The sequence below is a fragment of the Myxine glutinosa genome, chromosome 1, assembly GCF_964187855.1.
Source record: "Myxine glutinosa chromosome 1, kmMyxGlut1.1, whole genome shotgun sequence".
NCBI lineage: Eukaryota > Metazoa > Chordata > Myxini > Myxiniformes > Myxinidae > Myxine > Myxine glutinosa.
Genome location: NC_136261.1, coordinates 179,535,251 through 179,554,406, shown reverse-complemented (window position 1 = coordinate 179,554,406; position 19,156 = coordinate 179,535,251). Strand labels below are relative to the sequence as shown.

Here is a 19,156-nt window from a genome sequence, read left to right as displayed (position 1 = left end):
CAAAGTTGGCTCTCTTTCTCTTTTCTACAGATATTACTTAGGTTTCTGCTTCCAATAACTTTCTGCTTGTGTACCTCCCCTATTAGCGAGACCACGGAATACTCCACAAGCCACGACTCCACACGATTATTGTGGCCATTGGCAAATCAAGGGTGGGCTGTTATGATGTTTGTTTCTTCCCCACCACTGCCAAACTCTGGAACTCTTTACCTTCCCATGTCGTTCCAAACACTTCTGACCTTCCCCTTTTCAAAAAGCAGATCTTTTTTTACTTCCTCAAAAAACTCAGACTATTCTCTCTTTCTTCACTTTTCTATCAAAGCAGTTCTTTTATTTAAGGCCTGGCCTTGATGAGGACTATATAGTCTGTGACTAGAGTCTTCAACATAAAAAAAGTAAAAGATTGAGCAAGGTCGGCAAAACTACAAGGCTAGCAATACCAAGGCGAATTCATGTTTTCACTGATCAAAAAGAGCTGTCACAAAAATTTACATTTTTACATAGAAAAGCTTAATGGTTTGTCAATCATTTTAAAGATCCTTCCCTATGAGGAACATTCGTCTCACAGCTTCACAGAGGCCCTTAACGGATCAAGTGGCAACAACAGTGAACCTGGAGATCTCGCGAGACCTTGGAGACGACGGCAGGGATTTTCGAAGCTGCACACGTTCTCCACGTTTTCAAAGTTGTCATTGTTCACAATTGTATTTTGTCGAAACTGTATTTATCTTTCGGTGCGTGAACCTATAGTGTGTCCCTTGGAAGTTTCTCGGTGTTTATTAGTCTAGTAGGAAGAGTGGGGTATCATGCACCCCCCGGAAATATACTTCTAATCAGTGTTACTAGATTGGAAAAATTGTGTAGAAAATGATGAGCTGTGTTAAAAAGTTGTCAACATGTCCCACGTATTATTTTTATGCAAATTAGTGCCGCCATTATCGAAAAATCTAGTTTTACTATATCTCAGGCAATATTGCAGATAATTGAACAATTAAGGTGTCTAGACCCATGTTTTGAGGGTCAAAGATCATAATAAAACTATTCCTGAAGTGGTCACATGTACTTCTGGCATGCTATTATGCAAATTAGCCCTGCCATTACTGCCATTTCATATTTTCGTAAATGTATTCAATACCTCCGTTAATAGTTCTGCATCTTCGTCGATGCCAACTGATGTTGCTGGATATTCAACCTCCAAACCAACAAGGTAAGAAGTTAATTCAGCTACACACACACACACATGTGGATGTCAGTTTCTGCATGGAATCAGAAACAAGCAGCATCACAGCTGAGCTAGCTAGCACCATGTTAGATAGAGCTAGCCTCTTAAAATCTACGTAGGTTTCTTGCTTAATTGTTGTTATCATTGCTGGTATAACTAAAACATTTGTTAGTGCCAAACATTGCTTAATGGAATCTGCATGGAATCAGACAACCTCCGCACGAGCACAGTTTTATGAAAAGACCCTTGAGATGGTTGAACTCATCGATGATCCAGACTGCCCCAGGGCGGGGAGACATCGTGAGCTGGAGAAGGCAGAGGTCAAAAAGGGTGAGGAGGCCGTTCAGCGAACCCTCACTACGATGAGGAACTTCACAAATCCATTCACCATCGCAGATAAGGACAGGCTCTACTCCCTGGCTTCTGGTGCTCCTGTCCCCATGGATGTCGAGATGAACGTGTTAGGAGCAGAAGCTGTGGGCAAGGCCGCTAAAGCTGACTTCATAAGACGCATACAGAGTGGAGAGCCAGGAAGCTTCTTCGACCCAATCAAGAAGAAAAAACTCAAGACCATGGAGACTTGCAACAAGAAGGTCACCCTCACATCCTCACAGGGAAAGGTAATGAGGTGTTCCAATACCCGAGGGCAATTGTATTTTTTAAATGTTGTATTTTTAAATGGTAATCTTTATTTTTACATTTTTAAATGTGAACACGTATTTTTTTATGTTGCACGCCATATCAACATGTTAACCATTTATCATTCCAGGTCATACAGTTTCAGGAGCAAAGCAACCTTGCATTCGTGCTCCTCGTCAAGTCTCAGAGTCAAGATGAGCCATTGGACTTGGAAGAACTCATGAAGTACTGCCTGATGCCTGTGCCTCCCAGCCTTGGAACACCGGATGGATTTTTCTCCAAGACCAACAAAGCCTCTATTCTGCACTACCTTCTGGAGGACACCACCCCAGAAGATCTGCCATACCCCAAGGATGCCCTGTTCATCCAGAATGGCATGGCGCTGCTACATACCCTTGCCAACATTCCTCCAACCTGTGGTGAGATATGCCTACAGGTGCTCGATCAAATGGTGGCCAAGAAGTACTTGTTCTCGACTGACAGTTACCATCCGGAATCTATCAAAGCGCAGGAGAGGTTGAGGCGTGGCAGCTCAGAGAAGATCATTTTGGCTGGACCAGTGACCAGGAAGCCATATGACTTCAAGATGTTCCTTGCAAATGACGACAACAAAAAGCAGATCTGCCAGCTCCTGCTGCGAGTATGGAGTGATCAACAGGCAGCTTCAAAGCTGGAGAGAACAGGGATGGCAGTGCTGATCGTGGAGGGGAGCGCCCATCAACTTGTCTCATCAAATGGCAAGGTAAATTGAAAACCCATATTATTATTAATTATTATTACCAGGATTAACTTAAATAATATTGCCAAAGTGATTCTTTCTGATTGGTGAATAATAGTATAAAATTTTGGTGATTGGTGATGCGATTTTTTCTTTCAGTCTTATATTTAAATATTGGTAAAATTGGTAAATTATAAGTGAATATCTGTGATTTTTGTCTAGATCTAGAATTGGTTGTGACTGAAGTGCAATGCCCCTTTGTGTTTCAGGTTGAGGTGCGTGAGCTCCCCACAATCTACAGCAACCAGGAAGAGACTGATACAAGGGTGGTACTGTACCTCCCATCATGCTGCTGCCCTCGGATACAAGAATGCTGTGGTCAGAACACCTGACACAGATATCTTCATGATTCTTCTCTACCACGCTCATGCCATCAAGCTGACTGTATACCTGGATACGGGGTCAGGGAAACGTCGACAACTTCTCAACCTCTCAACCTCTCTGAGCTTGCAGAATCCCTGGGAGAAGACTACTGCGCCACTCTTCTTGGGTTCTATGTGTTCAGTGGAGAAGACTGTACCAGTGCCTTCAAAGGGAAGGGGAAGTTGGGGCCCTTGAAAAAGCTGGAGAAGAACCCCAGGTTTCACAAGGCATTTAGTCAACTCGGTGACTACTGGACTCTCAATCCTGAGGTGCTGAGGCAGTTGGTGCAATTCACCTGTCTGATGTATGGACAGAGTCGTGAGTCTTCAGTGGACGTCGTCCGTGCCAAGTTGCTATGCAAAATGGTTGGGGAAGACAAGAAACTCACTTCCAAGTCTAAGGTCGACCTGGCTCGACTTCCTCCATGCCACTCTGCTCTGAAGCCGCACGTCCAACGTGTGAACCACCGTGTCACCTTGTACAAGCGAGCTGATGAAGCTATTCTGGAAAAGCCAAAACCCTATTATGAGGGGCAAGGATGGATGAGGACTGATGGAGTGTTGAAACCAGTATGGTCCTGCGGTCCTGTCCTACCAACCTCGCTAGTTTATCTCCTGGACACTGGAGAGCGTGAACAGGAAGAGGAGGAGGACGAGGAGGACGAGGAAGGAGAGGACGAGTTGGACTCTGACGATTTCATTGAAAACGATGATGAGTGATTCATAGTGGAGAAGCATTTACCTGACTGTTTATCTGGAATGGGAAAGAGAAGAGTTCTATTATGATGTTTGACCCTTGTACTACAAAATAAATAAACATTGGTTAAAAACACATCTGTCTAGACACCTTATTTGTTCAGTTATCTGCAATATTGGAGTCCCTTAATTGGTAAAAATGTGATTATTTTGTAATGGTGGCACTAATTTGCATACTAGCATGACACAGACACATGTGATCACTTTAAGAATAATTTTATTATGATCTTTGACCCTCAAAATATGGGTCTAGACACCTTATTTGTTCAGTTATCTGCAATATTGCCTGAGATATAGTGAAACTAGATTTTTCGATAATGGCGGCACTAATTTGCATTAAAATGATACGTGGGACATTTTGACAACTTTTTAACATAGCTCATCATTTTCTACACAATTTTTCCAATCTAGAAACACTGATTAGAAGTATATTTCCGGTGGTGCATGATACCCCCCTCTTCCTACTAGACTATATCTTTCATAAATGAATCGTTTCTGTTTGCCGCGCATGTTGCGGCCTTGCCTCAGGCTTCCCCTGTCCCCCGTCGAAGTTTGTTTCTTCCTTCACTGTTTTTGCTAGGTTTTTAGATTTCCCTTTCTCCCCCAAACTTTCCCGTACATCTACTCTTTGTCTCACGTTTTAACCCCCTCCCCCAAAACCAAACAAAAAAACCAAAAAAACAACAACAACAACATTTATTTCCCATTCTCCACGTGTGAAGTTGTCCCATCGTGTGATTCTGCCCACGTGCGCTGTCTCGCCCCGCCCCCATTATCTCCTTGCCTTCCACCTTTTCCCCTGTTCATGTGACTAGTGGTTGTCCTTCTCAGCTCCCTCTCCCCGTTGGTATTTTTGTGAATAAAAGATTGTTCTTCACGGTTCTGTTTAAATATGTTTAAACTTTCCCCTGCAGTGTTTTATTCAGTGGTTTATTACAACACGCTGTTTTTCTTCCTATTTAAAAGGCTTTTTTCAATTTCCTCTCCAACTCATTCCATTTCAAAAAAATATTCAATCTCTTATAACTCTAAATCACTACATGCTCTAAATTCACATTCATTCCACCCCTCCTCCATCGTTCTTAAACGGATCGCTAACTTGAAAATCACAATAAACCCAAATTGTTATAAATGTTCGTCTTTCATTAATCATCCACTTTCTAAACTCCCTCCTTGCCGCTCCCCTCCAAATCTCCCCCCTTGCCCCTCCCCTCCTAAACTCCCCCCCCCTTGCACCTCCCCTCCTCAACTCCCCCCTTGCCCCTCCCCTCCTGAACTCCCCCCTTGCCCCTCCCCTCCTCAACTCCCCCATTGCCCCTCCCCTCCTCAACTCCCCCCTTGCCCCTCCCCTCCTAAACTCCCCCCCAACCCCTCCCCTTCTAATCTCCCCCCCAACCATCCCTCCCAAATTCTCCCCCCTCCTCCACAAAGCTGCCTCCTCCCCAACTTCGTCTCCCTTCTATCTCATACCTCCACCTCCCCTCGACCTTCTACTTTCCTCTGCCCACCTCAAACAACCCCTCACTCTGCCTCATCCCATCACCATCAAACCTTTCGTACTCCTCATCCTTCCCTCTCTTGTAACTCTTCTGTAATCTCTGACACACGATCAACTGCTCTCCCTACCTCCCCCTCTCATCCATAATCTGACCCTACCCCACCCCTCCCCTGTCCTACACCCGATGCTCCTCCTCTCTCCTCATTAACGGTATGGACCTCAAACATCCGGGGCCTTCGCTCAAACCTGATTGATCTCTCCATTCAGGTTGCTTCTGACAATCCAGACTTGATCTGCTTAACAGAAACTTTCATCCTTCAAGATGTCTCTGATTCCTTAATATCTCTTCCTGGTTACTCCCTCCTCCGGTATGATAGACCTGAGTCTCGTCCTGGTGGTGGGGTTGCTATCTTTATCAAAAACTCTCTTCCTCACTCTCCTTGCACTGCCCTCTCTCCACCCCACCCCCAGGAGCACCTCTGGCTACGGCTTTCTCTCCGCTCCCACCTTTTGTTCATATGTGTTCTGTACCGTCCTCCAAACAGTGATGACTCCATTTACATTTTGCTGTCTGACAACACGGACAAACTTCTATCAACTCATCCAAACTCTCTCTTCCTCATATGTGGCGACTTCAACCGTCATCATGCCAGCTGGCTGGGTGTGGGTTCCTCTCTCACCAGCCATGGCACCTCAGCAAAGGACTTCTGCGACTCATTGGGACTGACACAATCTGTCAATTTCCCAACCCGGATCTCAGTCAATGGAGTATCTTCTCTGTTATGACAAACTTCCCTGCAAATGTCTGCTGCTCTTCTTCTGCTCCAATCGGTTCTTCTGATCATGTGCTTGTTAAAGTGGACATCTCTCTGGCCATTCTCAGAGAGCCTCCTCAGCACAGACGAGTCTGGCATTTCACTCAGGCTGACTGGCACGATCTGCAAGCAGCCATCAATCATCTGGACTGGTCTCCCATCTCTACTGCTTCTGACATCAATTCTTCCTGTGAATTCTTCCAAAGCAAACTGCTCTCTCTCATGCACAGATTTATCCCATCTCGTCTTCAGTTGTCTTACCGTCCTCCTATGGGGTTACGCTTCCGGTCCCTCGAGCGACGGGGCTTGCTTTGATCTCTCCACGGCATCAAAGTTTGAGTGTTTTCCCGTTCGTTTCTTTGTCAAATTTCCGCTGCGTATTTTGTTGTGTATGTGTTATTGTGTGTTTCTATTTGGTTTTGGTTTTGTAGTTGTTGCAAATTTGTGTGTAATTAGTCGTTTCTTTGTCCGCGCCTCGTGCGGCCTGGTGTCTCGTGCGGCCTCCTCGTCTCGACTTGTGCCCCGCCCCATATATTCTCGTTTGTTCTTTCACCTCTGCTCCTGCTTTCTCAAATCCACGTTCTCACTTAGAGACTTTTCCCAGATTGTTTTCATGGTTTTGTTTAAATATTTATTTAAATATGTTTAAACCGCAGCGGTGACCCCCCCCCCCCCCCCCCTCCCAGGATTTCCATGTTTTAAACGTTTCCCAGTGTGTACCCTGGATAAGAATAGGTACGCCGTATCCCTGTGTGTCGTAGGAGGCGACTAAGTGGGTTGGCGTCAGGAAGGGCATCCGGCCATAAAAAAAAAAAAAAAAACATTGCCTCAAAAAGAGAACCATGACAATTACAACTACATGTGGGCAGGGTACAGCCCGAAGTGGAGATCGGTTTCTGAGGTTTGGGACATGGAATGTAGGGACAATGACAGGGAGATCAGGAGAAGTGGTGGAAGTATTGGTCAGAAGAAGAGTGGACATATGTTGTGTGCAAGAGACGAGATGGAAGGGAAGTGGTGTGAGAATGGTGAAGGGTAGGCAGGGACAGAAATACAAGTTTGTGTGGCAAGGGTGCCTGGAGGGCGTGAATGGTGTTGGTGTCATGTTTTCTGAGGAGTTTGTAGACAGTGTGGTGAGTGTGACTAGAGTGAGTGATAGGTTGATGATGGTGAAAATGATGATTGGAAAGCTCTTGGTGAACGTCATCTCGGGATATGCTCCGCAGGTTGGTCGGAGCGATGAAGAGAAGGACAAGTTCTGGTGTGCGATAGAGAAGCTGATGGAAAACGTGAAAGATGAGGAAGTTGTTGTGGTAGGAGGAGACCTAAATGGACATGTGGGAAGGAGTATGGATGGTTTTGAAGGAGTTCATGGGGGTTACGGATATGGTGTGAGAAATGGAGAAGGTGAAAGGATTTTGGAGTTTGCTGATGGAGCTGATTTGTTGATTTGTAATACTCAGTTCCAGAAAGAGGATAATAAGCTTGTTACATACACGTCAGGTGGGTCGACGACAACCGTTGACTACCTGATGGTGCATAGGCGAGACAGGGGGCACCTCCGAGACACAAAGGTGATCCCGGGGGAGGAGGCTGTTTCACAGCACCACTTGGTTGTCTGCGACGTAAGGGTGAAAGGTGCGAGGAGAGCTCGGCGGGTGAAGTACCAACCGAGAATGAAGGTGTGGAGGTTGAAAGAGGTGACAGTAAGGGAGGCATTAAAAGAGAGGCTGAGTAGGGTTGAGGATGATGTGGTTGAGCTTGAAAGTGGTTGGATGTCAATGAAAGCTAGTCTGTTGGGAGCCGTTGGTGAGGTATGTGGATGGACAAAAGGACCACCAAGGCACTCGGAAACATGGTGGTGGGATGATGAAGTTGGAAAGACGATTGACGAGAAGAGGAAGAAGTTCAAGGAGTGGCAGAAGGCGAAGGGTACGGGAGCAGAAACAGCAGAGCATGAAAGTTATAAGGCAGCCAGGAAGGCTGCAAAGAAAGAGGTAGCAAAGGCGCAGGAGGCATGTAGGAAAATGTTCGGAGAACGCTTGGATTCGGAAGAGGGTCAGAGAGCGGTATTCAGGATTGCAAAGCAGATAGCGAAAGAGAGGTGTGATGTGATGGGGGTGAGCTGCTTGAAGGATGAAGTGGGACAAATCGTTGTCGACCCAGATGGAATTAAAGGAAGATGGAAAAGATATATGGAAATGCTGTTGAATACAGAGAATGAATGGGATGGCAACATAGAGAGTAACCCAGTTTTAGGACCGGCAGAGAAGATAACTGAGAAGGAAGTTGAGGAAGCGATAAAAGCAATGAAGGGTAGAAAAGCGGGAGGGCCGACGGGAGTTGTGGGAGATATGTTGAAGGCAGCAGGAAGTTGGGGTGTGAAGAGAATGACAGAGATCTGTAATCTGGTGGTGAAAGAAGGCCGCATTCCAGTGGATTGGGAACTGAGTACCCTTGTCCCTCTATACAAGGGGAAAGGTGACCCTCTGGAGTGTGGCTCGTACCGAGCGATAAAGTTATTGGAGCATGGAATGAAGGTATTGGAAAGGGTGTTGGAGAGGAGGATAAGGAAGAAAGTGAAGATCGACGAAATGCAGTTTGGATTTATGCCAGGAAGAGGAACGACAGACGCGCTTTTCATTGTGAGGCAGTTGCAGGAGAAGTACATGGAGAAGAGGAAGAAGTTGTTTCTTGGGTTTGTTGATCTGGAGAAAGCATTCGATCGGGTTCCACGCAAAGTATTGACATGGGCATTGAGGAAGTTAGGAGTGGAGGAATGGTTGATCAGAGTAGTGATGGCAATGTACAAAAGAGCACGCACAGCTGTAAGGACGAAGGACGGGAACAGTGGTGAGTTTGAGGTGAAGGTGGGAGACTGGGAGTGCATCAGGGGTCGGTACTAAGTCCACTACTATTTGTAGCTGTGATGGAGGTGCTGGCTCAGAACGTAAAGGAGGGTTTACCGTGGGAGTTGTTGTATGCAGATGATCTGGTGTTGATTGCGGAAAGTATGGATGGACTGAAGGAAAAGATGAACACGTGGAAGGAATGTATGGAGACAAAAGGTCTGAAGGTGAATATCGGAAAGACGAAGGTGATGGCAAGTGGTAAAGCATGTGGTGAGGTGGAAAGAACTGGGAAGTGGCCCTGTGCTGTGTGTAGGAAGGGTGTCGGAGTGAACTCCATTCAGTGTACAATGTGCGCTGAGTGGGTTCATAAAAAATGTAGTGGTCTGAGAGGGTCATTAACCAGTGTGGCAGCTACATTCAAATGTAAGGTGTGCACAGAGGGAGCTGCAGATGGAGGAAATGTTGAGTTGGATCTTGGAGATGGCGTGAAGCTGGAAGGTGTGAAAACATTTTGCTACCTCGGAGACATGCTGAATGGAGAAGGTGGATCAGACTCGGCAACGGTTGCTCGAGTGAGATGTGCATGGAAGAAGTTTCGGGAATTGAGTGGCGTGCTGATGATGAGGGGAGTGTCGTTGAAGCTGAAGGGAAAGGTGTATGCTGCATGTGTGAGAAGTGTTATGATTTATGGGAGCGAGACATGGGTAATGAACGTAGAGCAGCAACGAAGGTTGGAAAGGGTGGAAATGCGAATGGTTCAACGGATGTGCAGAGTATCGTTGAGAGAGAGGAAGACAAATGATAAATTGCGAAAGATGATGGGAATAGAGCCTGTGATTGATGCTGTGAAGAGGAACAGGTTGAGATGGTTTGGTCATGTGTTGAGGAAGGATGAAAGTGACTGGTTGAGAAGAGTGATGGAAATGAATGTAGAAGGAAGTAGAAGACGGGGAAGACCGAGAAAGACTTGGCTAAAGATGGTGGAAGAAGAAATGCGGGCAAGGGGGTTAACAAGGAGAGATGCAGAAAATAGGGCAAAATGGAGGAGATTGTCATGGGGACCGCAAGGCTAACCCCCGCTCTAGCAGGGAAAATGGCCTTTAAAATGCATGTTGTTGTTGTTGTTGTTGTCTTCAGTTGTCTTACCCTTCCTCCAGTCCATGGTACACTGAATCTTGTGGTGAGGCAGTTGCCCTGAAACAACTTGCATTTGCCTCTTGGAAGGCAAATCCAACTGAAGGCAATCTCAGTTCCTTCCACCAAGCTTGGAACAAGTGTGTGTCCACCCTCAGGAGTTCCAGGAAGCACTATCTCTCCACACTCAAGATTGCACTCTCAAACCTGTCTCCTTCCTCCAAATCCTGGTGGCGTCTGGTCAAATCCGTTTCTGGTGTTTGTTCCCCCTCCATCCCCTCCCTTACCTCAAATGGCTACACAGTTGACACAGCACGTGACAAAGCCGAATGCCTCAACTCAGTGTTTGCCTCAAAATCTTGTGTCCCAAACCCATCTCTCTCTGTTCCCACCATTCCCAGTCAAACCCAACTGCTGCTGGACTCTGTGTCCTTCTCTCCTGATAAGGTGGAGAAGATTTTGTCAAACCTCGACACTGATTCTGCAACTGGACCAGACGGCATCAGCCCACGGGTCCTAAAATCCTGCTCTGTCGCTCTATCTCACCCTCTCTCTGTTCTTTTCACCCTCTTTTGCTCAAGGTCATTTGCCAGCATCTTGGAAATCAGCAAACATTACCGTTTTATCCCAAAAATGTGCAAAAACAAATCCTTGCAACTACAGACCAATCAGCCTGCTCCCAATTATCAGCAAAGTCATGGAATCCATCATTGCTTCGGATCTCAAATCCTTCCTCTTCTCCAATGGCTTGATCTTTGATCATCAATTTGGATTCAGACCAGGCCATTCTACTCTGGACATGCTGCTTCTGCTGTCTCAACAAGGGATGGAGGTCCTCAATGCCAAACAGGAAATCAGAGCTGTCTCCCTTGACATATCACGTGCCTTCAATACGGTCTGGCACCCAGCTCTGCTCACCAAACTCTCCTCCAATGGTATCCATGGAAATCTCCACTCATGGCTTGCGGGCTTCCTCTCTGGTCGTAGACAACGTGTGGCCCTGAATGGATTTCTCTCATCTCGCCTTCCTGTTCTGGCTGGAGTTCCCCAAGGTAGTGTTCTGGGCCCTGTGCTATTTCTGGTCTTCATCAATGATCTCTCTGACTCTCTGGAAAATCCTCTCCATCTCTTTGCTGATGACTCCACTATCTGCCGCTCCATTCCTCATCCCTCAGATCGGCAGTCTGCAGCCTCCTCACTCTCCGCAGACCTGGACAAAATCACAGACTGGTCAAACAAGTGGAACATGTCTTTCAATCCTGACAAATCCCACACTCTTACTATGTCTCTCCGAAAAGACCGACTGGAAAACCCTCCAATCTACTTTCTCAACAATCCTCTCCAAGAAGGTCTGTCCCTCAAGCTTTTGGGTCTCACTATCTGCCATGATCTTTCTTGGGATAACCACATTTCCAAGCTGGCCTCCAAAGCCAGTCGCCGACTGGGCATCCTCCGTCATGCGAAGTCCTTCCTTGGCACACCTGAGCTCCTCACCACATACAAGGCTTTCATCCGCAGCTCAATGGAATACTGTTCCCCCCTCTCGGCCGGTGCTCCTGCCTCACACCTAGCTCGGCTTCACACTGTTGAAACCAAAGCTTTCAGAATCATTGGAATCTCCTGCGATGAAGCTAACTCCGAGGGCCTTTCACTCACTCACCGCAGGCAGGTTGGTGGTCTTTCTGTCTTTTACCGACTCCTCTCCGGCCTTGCTCCCCCAGCTCTCTCTGTGCTCTGTCCCCCTAATATTCCTACAGGTCGCACAAGATCTGCCAGCAACCCTCTTATGGTTAAACTGCCAAAATCTAGGCTCTCTGCTCACCTTCACTCTTTCATTCCCCTTTTCTCCCACCTCTGGAACAAACTCCACCACTCCCTTCAATCCCACTCCTCCCTCCAGGTCTTTAAAACAGCTGTTCACCACGATCTCTTATCTTCCCCCATCCAAAACCGTGATCTTTTCTACCCCCGCTAATTCACCCCAGATACAATTTTTTTGAAATTCCAACTTCTTTCCTGGAAGTCCTTGCAGTGTTGATATGTTTTATACATCTCCCACCTCCCCCCAAGCCCTCCCCCTCCCACATTTCTCTCGATGGCATTGCTCTCAAATGTTGTGTTTGTGTCCTTCCCCCTCTCTCCCCATCTTGTGTTCCGCTCCCCTTATTTTGTGTTTAATGTGTCGGTTGACTTTTTGTGTGATTAATGTTAGCTCTTTCACGAGCCTCGATCTTGTATACAAAAAACAACAAAAAAAAAACAATTATGACAGATGATAATTTCATGAAAGAAAGGTTAAAGTTGAGGCATTAGTTGGTTGAAATAGTTTGATTTGTGCACTCTGTTTGTGTTGTTGCATCCTGAAGTAGTTGTATTTTTAAAGAAATCATTCTAAACTGAACAATGACAAAAATAGTTAATACAATATCCTGATTGCTGTGTTTTCCTAACTGGTGTAAGAGACATGCTCAAAAAGTTGCCAGGAACGATATACTCATAATAGTCCAAGACACAAACTAGTTTTAGTTTTCAATAACACCAAACTCAGTGAATGATAACCAGAGTAGGTGGTGTAATGGTTAGAGTGTCCGCTCTGAGTCTGGGAAGTCGGAAGTTCAAACACAACCGAGTCGCACCAAAAACTTTTAAATGGTATGTTTATGAAATTTCCTTACTCTAAATTTGGCATTTGAAAGGCTAAAAGCATGGACAATCCCCGTAGGTTGGAACCCATGGAGAGGAGGCCATGGGGAAGAGGAAATTCCTCCTTAGGAAATGCCTCACTGAGTACAGCAAGAAAAGCGGTGCCATTGTTGTGACGTCGTTGCTACCTAGAGCAACCCGGGAAATAACAGCACTTCCCCCAAGCTCAGTGACTGTTGTGTCGTCTAACAGTCTTGTGTTGTGTCATGCCTGTTCGTCGGTATGCCGATGTGTGTGGCAGCTCCACTATAAGCCCCAGATCATGTATAAAAAACACGTTTATTAATTTAAATGCACTTGCTTCATTTCTCTTTCAAACACTCCATGGCAGTAAAAACAAGTTTTTAGATTGCCCCTTTAGTCACGTCTCAAATGCTTCAGTCAGTACCTCATTGTCAGCGAATCGGGAGTCAAGCCAGGTCGAAGGACACATAGTGGGAATGGAGGAAGGAGTGAGGGGAGGGAGTTGTCACAAAACTGCTCAAGGCTACAGTCAAAGATGGTGATGAATAAAATACAGTCTTTCAATAGATACATTTTTATTGAGGAGGAACTTCCTCTTCGGAAACGCACCTTAGATCATCACCCTTTGGTATTTGTCCTTGATGGTCTGCTTCAATTTTTGTATGAGGGCAGCATGATGCTTCCTGCAATTGTAGTTTCCGAGAAATATATTGAATAAGACATTATTCCCTTGACTTCACAGAATACTGAAGCCATGATCTTGCTGGCAGAGGGATTGCTTCCAAAGCAAGGATTCCAATTTGATTTCAGGATCTTGGAGGTGAAGCCACCATTTGTTATTAGTTACAAAATGAGTAATAAGGTCGGCAAGAACGGCGTTGAATAGCTCAACAAGCTTGAGACATGAAACCACCCATTCCTGTCAATCAGGAGTAGTGACAATTTGGGGGACAAATCATCCTGAGATCCTGGACGTGCTTCAGTGTTTGTGAATGCTAGAGCAAATGCTGCTTTGTGAAATTCCAAATTGCATGGGTACTCATGTGTGAGTTCACACTTTGATCATCAATGATTCATGCCTTGACCTACACAACTGTGTCAGTTGGTCCCATATGCTAGCTGTCCTGATCTGGAAACATCTTCCCACGCTCAAGGTCAACAGCCATTTCGTTACAAAAAGATAAAGGTGCACCTTCGCTACACATGGCCACAATTAGTTCATGGATTTATTTAGAGCTGTCACATCCATGCCATAAATAATTTACAATTTGATCCTCAATTTTAGTAAGATGCACAAATGGACAACTTAGCAAGCTTCTGTATTATATTCTGAAACAACAGTCAAACATGACACAAATGGCACCAACGTCCCAAATGAAACAAAAAAATAAAACAAGCACATACCTAAGTGTACAATGAGAAAAATAAATAAATTAATCAGATGCTCTAGGCTAGGGTGTCACATCACCATTTCCAATAACTATTTGAATGCCCCGCCACACCCAAACAAATGGTCATTAACTAACGATCTCCCAAAGCTGTGATATGCAAGGCCCAATGCTATTCCACAATCACAAATATGTTCATTCACACCCAAGTCCCAAGTGTGCAACGTTTAACAATATTAAGTTATCAGGACACCAATGGATAGCACATTTAATACCATCCCTACTGCAAACTACTGCAATAGCCTCCTTTATGGTTCACCCTCAACAATCACCAATAAACTCCAATACATTCAGAACTCCGCTGCCCGTCTACTCACCCATTCCCGGACCCGTGACCACATCACCCCCGTCCTTTACAAGCTTCACTGGCTCCCCATCTCCCAGAGAATCCAGTACAAAATCCTCCTCTTGACCTACAAAGCCCTCCATAACCTGGCCCCATCCTACCTGGCTGACCTCCTCTCCAGACACACTCCCACCCGCAACCTCCGCTCTGCTGGTACCAACCTCCTGACCCCCCCCCCCCCACCCCCCCCATCCGGACCAAATTTAGATCCTGGGGGGACAGGGCCTTCTCCATCGCTGCTCCCACCCTCTGGAACTCGCTACCTCACACCATCAGAGACTCCTCCTCACTCACCACATTCAAAACATCACTCAAGACCCACCTGTTCAACACTGCATTCAACATTTAACCCACAGCATCTAACCCCTGACTATCTCCTCTCCTTCTCCCTCCTTTGTGCTTTGAATATTTCCCTATTGATTCTTCTTTTTTTTTGCAATTGTTTTTATGTTTTGCTATGCATTATGTTTTGCACTCTGTCAAAGCGTCTTTGGGCTTCCTGAAAAGCGCTATATAAAATAAATGCATTATTATTATTATTATTATCCCTATGCACAAAACAAAAATGAAGAGCACAAATGGACATGCAACAATGGCTGTAATGGCATGTTATCCCCCTTTCAAAACCAATGACCAAAGACAAAATGGGAGTAAAGTCTCACCCGTGCCAGGCTTGGCCCCAGAAACAGTAAAGAAGTCGACGACCCGAGAAGTGAAATCGAAGGCAACATGCTCATGCTCATGCATAACTGTGACACAATGCCGATCACCAAAGCTTGCACGTGGCATTCCACCGCTGAACACAACAAAAGTACAACTGCCGAAATGGAAAAACAGAGATAGAGTTTAGAAAATTTGAAGTCGTTCGTTATTACATTTTTAAACAACATTATTTTAATGAAACAATGCGAAAACACATCCTCAAAAATTAGGGGCATTAAATGTTTAGAATATGTGAAAAGAACTATCAGATGAGTTCAATACTAATTAGATGTTAGTGAGATTATTGATTAGATGCTGATCTGATAAATGGAACATGTCCTTCAATCGTAGAAAATCTCAGCCTCACCCTGTCACTTGACAAAGAATGTCAACTGAACACACCTACTAGTAAGGGCATTTTATGAGATATTTCACAAATCTGTTAACTAAATTGTTACCAAAAAATTTCTTCACCAATATGTTTGTAAAGGTGTGTAATAACATGTGTTAAAATGTTGAAGTTCAACTCCCGTGGGAAACCCAGAAAAAAAGCTGTTGAATTCGGGTACCGAAAAATTATTTTCGAGAACTTTTATTTTTTTTAATCGGCCCTTAAGTAACTTATGAGGGGTCAAATAAGGGTTTTTCATGATTCTGAGTTGATTGTTAACATTTATATTTTCACTTTTACATTTACACACAAAGTAGCTTTTATTTCACATACATATATAATACTCAAGAGTTATTTCTCATTCACAATGTCAGAAGTTTCAACAGTCATTGTCTATGTCTTCTTCAGACTCAACAACATCATGACTGCAGTTTCTGCATGTAATGCCATTACAGACTCCACAGGCCGAGATGCACGTGACCCCAACCTTGGAATGACGGGTAGATTTGCCTGCTTTATTATATTCACAGCCTTCAGCCAAATCGGAAGATCAAAGGTCACTATAGCGACCCCAACGCGCCGTATGCACTCTTTCAGAGTGGTGAAGATTGTGTTGAGGTCATTAGGGTCTCCTTCAATAACTGGGAGGAACTCGATCTGTGTGCTCTGCTTTGCATCATTAGCATGGATTCTCTTCATCCAGCCATTCCAGTTGGAGTGTGGGAACTCAGGATCGTTGGCTTTGATCACCCACCCCGCTGCCCAGAGTGTGTCACCTGGAGTGAGGAGTGGCTGATCATGAGCCAGGGAGGAGGAAAGCTCAGCGAGGGGGAGAAACATGATCGCGTTCGTTCTTATCTGTTTCCTGTTCGTAAATGGAATAATCTTTACTTCAGTTCCTCTCAGGATCTTAGCTTTGTCGAGTGCCTTCAACTTCACCCGGGGGAAAGCTGCTGTTGTCTGTGGATCTGGCAAAGGTGGTGCCGGAGAGGTGACTTCGATCCAACCCATTGAGTGAAAGGGAGTGTTTCCGTGAATAGAGACAATGTTTAAATCTATATTGTCTCCAACAAACTGAGTGACTGCATTGTTTGTTTCCCCAACCTCCATAAAGACCACCTGATCATTACTTGACAATTCACTTTCACTGGCTGGCACTTTGGCTGTCATCACTGATTGATCCTCAAGCGCAGCATCAACCGCAACCTCATCATTGATCTGTTCATCGGTTTCCTCCACAATGGTGTCAAGAGTGCCAGAAGTATCTGGAACATCATCTCCACTCCTACTATTAAGGAAGCAGTATTTGTAGTTTTGTGTCTCCGTGTTAGACTCAGTGTATCCCAGCCGGTGGAACTTGTTGAGCATCCATTTTGACCCAAATCTATGATCAAGTTGTATGGCAAGCCCCATTTGGTGTGGCAATACTCCAGACCGAGGTCGACAGGCCTTAATAAAATTCTGCCCCCAAACGGCAACTCTTTCGTCTGTCTTGACAATCGGTCTCAAGAACATCTGAAGGCTTGCAGGAACAAGTGTCAGCTGACTATCGATGTCAGTCATACTGTGTGTGGTGGGGTATGACTTTGGACCGAAATCAATCAAGGCAATATCATTGGATATGAACTTGAGTGCCGTCTTTATGATCTGAGTCTTCTCATCTCCATGGTCAAGATTAGCATGATGCTCTCGCAGAATATTGTCGGTGCCATCTTTGAGACAGAGTACATCTGCCCTTCTTTCCTGTGTTGTGAAATACAAGGTGTCTTCGTATTTCTCTAGAAGTTTTATCTTTAGCCAATGCTTTGAATAAGAAAGGCTCTTCTCTGGTGACTGATCAAACTCCTGCAGCTTTTCATGGACTTGGTCCATGTTCATTACCCCATGCTCTAATTCTGAGTCTAACCATTCGCAGAATTCAATAAAAACTGCCTCTCGCTCCTCATCAATACTCCTCTGTCCTCTCTTCCTTTTTCCTTCCTCATCAGTCTTGGACAAACTGTCACCTCTCGCAAACATAAGTTTGCATCGCAAATGGTACAGTGTTTCTTCTGCTACCAAGTCGTTGATCCCTTCCAGGCGTCCAGTGACTTCAGTGCCCCAGTCATCCCCGCGACTCCGTGCTGTCTTCAGCAAGCTTGCCTTCAGTGTATCTGCAGTCAAATTATCTGGCACTCTGTATTTCTTTCTAGCTTGTGCTGGATTATTTTTGTAGAGCTGGGCTGGTTGGTTGCAAAGAATGCATACATCCTTATACAGGAGGTCAACTGACTGTGATCTTCTAGAACTGCAGCCAGTTGATGAACTGAACTCACAAGTAGTGCGTCTTCTCTTCAACTTTGATGACTCTTTCTCTGCCTTTGATGCTTGAGCTGACTTCTTGGTGGTTGCAACAAAGTTGTTGTACAGATCATTTTTACACTTCTGGTGGTACCTCAGTTTTCCTTCCTTTTGAGCCTCCTTCATACGTTCCACAACAGTAACATTTTCGAGAGTTTCTGCTTGTTTCAATAAAGTTGAGTATCCCTTTGGAGTTGCCTGTATGAGCCTTTCAGCTGGTGTATCCGAGCGTGCACAGATGAAGCAATTGAGCACAGGTGGAGTAACGTCTTCATCCATATTGCTAGACTCCATGTCCTGCAAAGTAGAAAATGAGATATATTTAGAAATTATTTTTCCACAAAGGAGTGTCTGTGGTGAAATATAAATGTTAACAATCAACTCAGAATCATGAAAAACCCTTATTTGACCCCTCATAAGTTACTTAAGGGCCGATTAAAAAAAAAAAAAATTCTCGAAAATAATTTTTCGGTACCCGAATTCAACAGCTTTTTTTCTGGGTTTCCCATGGGAGTTGACCTTCAACATTTTAACACATGTTATTACACACCTTTACAAACATATTGGTGAAGAAATTTTTTGGTAACAATTTAGTTAACAGATTTTCATATGTTTCCCTTACTATACAGTTCTAACGTCAACCACTAAAATAGGTTCAATTTCCTGAACTTCTGGACCTCAGCATCAACCATGATCTCTCCTGGACTGACCATATAGCAAAAACTGACCCCAAAGGCAGCTGTTGGCTAGACGTTAACCATTGTTTGAAGTCTTTCATTGGAAAATCAGAATTACTCAAAGATTACAAGGTCTTTGTTTATACTTCAATGGAATTACTGCGCTCACCTCGGGGCTGGCACCCTCACATCACATTCGTCCCAACTAAGTTCTGTGGAATCTAAAGCTCTCAACATTTTTGCCATCTCCCACAATGAGGCCTAAGCACAAGGTGTGTTGCTTCTACAATGCAGGTGGGGTTGGTGGACTCTGTTTATTTGAGGGGAGGGGGAGTAGAGTGTTTACTGACTTTCATCTTGATCCGTCGTCACAACGCCTCAATTTCAAACACTACACACTTTTTATGTAGAAAGATGGGGAGTGGCAGATGGGTTGCAATTGTGAAAATGATTCCACACGATGCAAACCTATTTCTTTTTGTGTTCAATACACGTTTCAGCAATCACAAAATGATTTATGCATACAACT

At 44.9% G+C, this 19,156-nt stretch overlaps 1 protein-coding gene across 6 annotated transcripts in view; it reads right to left on the bottom strand.

Annotated features, from left to right (window-relative positions):
- Positions 1–19,156, bottom strand: part of LOC137431582 (lethal(2) giant larvae protein homolog 1) — a 198,180-nt gene that overhangs the window by 48,419 nt on the left and 130,605 nt on the right. For all 6 annotated transcript variants that reach the window (XR_010985311.2, XR_010985312.2, XM_068123071.2 and 3 more), the window contains one exon: positions 15,180–15,334. Coding sequence is in view for 4 of the 6 variants with exons in the window: in XM_068123071.2 (XP_067979172.2) it covers positions 15,180–15,334 (155 nt within the window). In the remaining 2 variants the exon portion in view is untranslated. The remainder of the gene's footprint in view (positions 1–15,179; positions 15,335–19,156) is intronic.